Source organism: Sinocyclocheilus rhinocerous, unplaced genomic scaffold (genome assembly GCF_001515625.1).
Source record: "Sinocyclocheilus rhinocerous isolate Xijiao unplaced genomic scaffold, SAMN03320098_v1.1 scaffold1605, whole genome shotgun sequence".
Taxonomy (NCBI): Eukaryota; Metazoa; Chordata; class Actinopteri; order Cypriniformes; family Cyprinidae; genus Sinocyclocheilus; species Sinocyclocheilus rhinocerous.
In genome coordinates, this window is record NW_015627373.1 from 489242 (window position 1) to 492752 (window position 3511).

General features: G+C 39.1%; 1 protein-coding gene across 1 annotated transcript in view; it reads left to right on the plus strand.

Moving 5' to 3' along the window:
* Positions 1-3511, plus strand: part of LOC107727659 (paired amphipathic helix protein Sin3a-like) — a 22610-nt gene that overhangs the window by 7475 nt on the left and 11624 nt on the right. Inside the window, exons 3-7 of the mRNA XM_016537611.1 lie at positions 429-617; positions 725-831; positions 1165-1459; positions 2273-2521; positions 2603-2755. Coding sequence (XP_016393097.1) covers positions 429-617; positions 725-831; positions 1165-1459; positions 2273-2521; positions 2603-2755 — 993 coding nt within the window. The remainder of the gene's footprint in view (positions 1-428; positions 618-724; positions 832-1164; positions 1460-2272; positions 2522-2602; positions 2756-3511) is intronic.

The following is a 3511-nucleotide window of genomic DNA, read 5'->3' on the forward strand; positions in this document are numbered from 1 at the left end:
GTTCATTTGTATTTACAGGCTGTCACTTGTCTTTAATAATGTTTAAACTTTATATTTATGTTTATTTTTGGCTAGTGATTTTTGCTGTGGTATCAGAATTGAAATAGAGAATTGTAAAATTTAATTGGTATCTAAAATATTGTTGTCATATAGTATAAGCTTATTTATTAGAATACAAGATTGTAACAATGATAACAGCAACTATTTTATTTTTTGTGGCAGGGCCAGTGAAAATGTTGGCAGGGCAAGTAAAAATTTGAACCACTGGCCCGACCGGACTAATAGAAAAAATCCTTAGCGTTGATCCCTGTATATACAGTTTATATATATATTAGTATTACTATTATACAGTATATAGTAATTTTGCTTAGAGAGAATCTCACAGAGGCTCCACATAGCTGAGATCTTTGCTCTGTTTCTGATATTAGGTGTCCACAGTGGCCCAAAGCTCAAGTGGTCACGGTCACACACCCAGTCCGGCGGTGGCCCACAGTGGTGCTCACCATCATGGTCCGGCAGCGGTCCAGGCCCACGGTCCTGCGCCGGTGCAGGGCCACAGTCACCCGCCCACCCCCTCCGCATCTGCACAGGGGCAACAGCAGTTCCAGAGACTCAAGGTGAAACGGGATTTTGTGTTTGGGTTGTTTAGGAGTCAAACCAATGCGGTCTTGCAATAGCAGCTGTGTGCGTGAGATAAACTGGATTGTCGTTTTCCTTCCTGCAGGTGGAGGACGCCCTGTCTTACCTGGACCAGGTGAAGCTACAGTTTGGCAATCAACCACACGTCTACAATGATTTCTTGGATATCATGAAAGAGTTTAAATCTCAGTGGTGAGTTTATTCACATGTGAAACATCACGATTCTAACTTATATGCTTTAAATATCTTCACTGTTGATGCGCCCTTGCTGAATAAAAGCATGCATTTTTTTAATTTATCAATTAAAATAATATAAATAAAAATATACATTGCTTTCATCCAATTTTTATGATGTTTTTTTTTTTTACTTAAGCAAGGCCATGTTGTCAGAAAAATATGTTATTGCCATGCTCCCACATTCAAATCCTGCCCTGCATAATTTCCCACAATGGTAGATAGTTTTACTGGGAAGTAGTTAATCATAATTAATAATTTCGAATACTTTCTCTCTTTCTCATTCTGCAGTATTGACACCCCGGGTGTAATCAGCAGGGTGTCGCAGCTCTTTAAGGGTCACCCTGATCTCATTATGGGGTTTAACACGTTTCTTCCACCGGGATACAAGATTGAAGTTCAGACCAATGACCTGGTTAATGTGACTACACCCGGTCAGATCCACCACATAACACCTCACGGCATCTCCGTGCAGAACATCCCCACCAGACCACCGCCGCCGCCGCCACAGCTCCAGAACCAGATCCCCACAAACCCTCCCAGCCTGGCATCCACACCTCCCGTCCAACCCACACCGAAAAGCAAGGTACTCAGACTAAAAAAGTAAAGCTAATTTGCAGGGTTAACATTTACAAGGTCCCTGTGGGTCCTTAGAAATCTTACATTTCATAGTTTCATCATGTATGTATACAATTAAAGTTTCAAATGTCTTAAATACAGTGTTATTTTAGAATAACCCTGCTTTAAATGGTTATAGAAGTCCTAATTATCATTTTAAGCAGTGTTAAATTTGGGGATGGAAAAAATCAAGAATCACTCAACTTAATGATTATTAAACTTCAAAAGGCAATAATTTAAATAAATGTGAGTGCTGTGCGTCCAAAGTCAAAAAGTGATGCTGTTACGCGTTCTTCAGGCTCACGTTTTCAGAGAAGTTTGCAGTCAATGAATACTGCGCATTTATGCCAAGCAATTACTTGAAATACTGTAGATGAATTATGACTATATGACTATATATGAATTATGATTATAAGTTTACTTTTTGGCTTTTATATTGTAATATGTTGTAGATGGTTGTGACAGTGCATATTTTATCTCCCTCATCCATTTGAATGATCAGCTGGAAGCAGCACTAAAGTCAGCAATGACATTTCAAAATAAGAGTCCCGGGATTCCAGGCTTTTTATAATTAAAAGTTTCGCATTATGCATAAAATTGTTTTGGTTAACCAGTTTCAGTGTTTAGATGTTATGGGGTTGTTTTATATGATTATACAGTAATATTTTATTTGTGGTGGTCTTAAGTCTTAAATATGATTTTAAAAACTCTGCATATACCTTGGTTTAGTCCCGATCAGGATCACTGATATTTTTCCATCTCTCTCTCTCTGTCTGTACAGCCACTGCAGTCTCCAGCTCTGACTCCGAGCAGTCATCCCAATCCGTCCATCCCTCCGTATGCTTCCCCACGTTCGCCCCCACTGCAGCCCCACACCCCCGTCAACAGCATGCCCACCACCCCGCCGCTGCAGAACAACCAGCCCGTGGAGTTCAACCACGCCATCAGCTACGTCAACAAGATTAAGAACCGCTTCCAGGGCCAGCCTAACATCTACAAATCCTTCCTCGAGATCCTGCACAAGTACCAGGTCGGGCAGAAAACTGAAAACACTTCACAAATGAATTATAATTCACAATCCACTTACGCATATACTTGTTTCGTTAATCAGAAGGAGCAGCGTAATGCTAAAGAAGCGGGCGGGAGTTACACCCCAGCCCTGACCGAGCAGGAAGTTTACGCTGAGGTGGCCCAACTCTTCAAAAACCAGGAAGATCTGCTCTCTGAGTTTGGACAGTTCCTGCCGGACGCCAACAGCTCTGTGGTGAGTTTGATCGAGGCTCCGCCTCCACTCTGACCCCGCCCACTGGACTGATACTTTACTCCAGTTTTAGAATCTTTTAATCTAACCTTTTTGAACAGTCTCTAACCAAAAAGAATGAACTGTCATTTTCAGAAGCTCAGGGTCAGTTTAATCTGGTTTTCTGTTATTTTAGTGTAATTGAGATTCTATTATAGTTTTTATAAATATTTTGATATTTTCAAGTTGTTATTTTGTAGCTTATTAATTCAGGGCTTGATGCTTACTTTTTTCCCAGTGAGCGCATGTGCTCCTAAGTTGAAAATTGAATTTAGGATTTTCCAATGAAAATTTATCAAATAATGGGTTAATTTTTTTCTAAATAAAGGGATACAAGGAGACTTCTACAAGCAGAATTATTTAATTTATTATAATACAAAAACTACACTAGGGTCAGTAAGATTTTTATAGTTTTTTTTAAAGAAGGCTCTTATGCTCATCAAGACCCTACATTGATAATAAATCAAGTAATATTGTAAAATATTATTACAATTTAAAGGGGTCCTATTATGCGTTTTCACTTTTTCAACTTTAGTTAGTCTGTAATGTTGCTGTTTGAGCATAAAAAAGATCTGCAAAGTTACAAAGCTCAAAGTCATATTCAGAAGGAGATATTTTATTTAACAGAAATCACTTTTCAAAAACTACAACGAACGACTCGTTTGGACTACAACGCATATTTTCCAGGATTTATGATATCACAAATACCGACGAATGGGA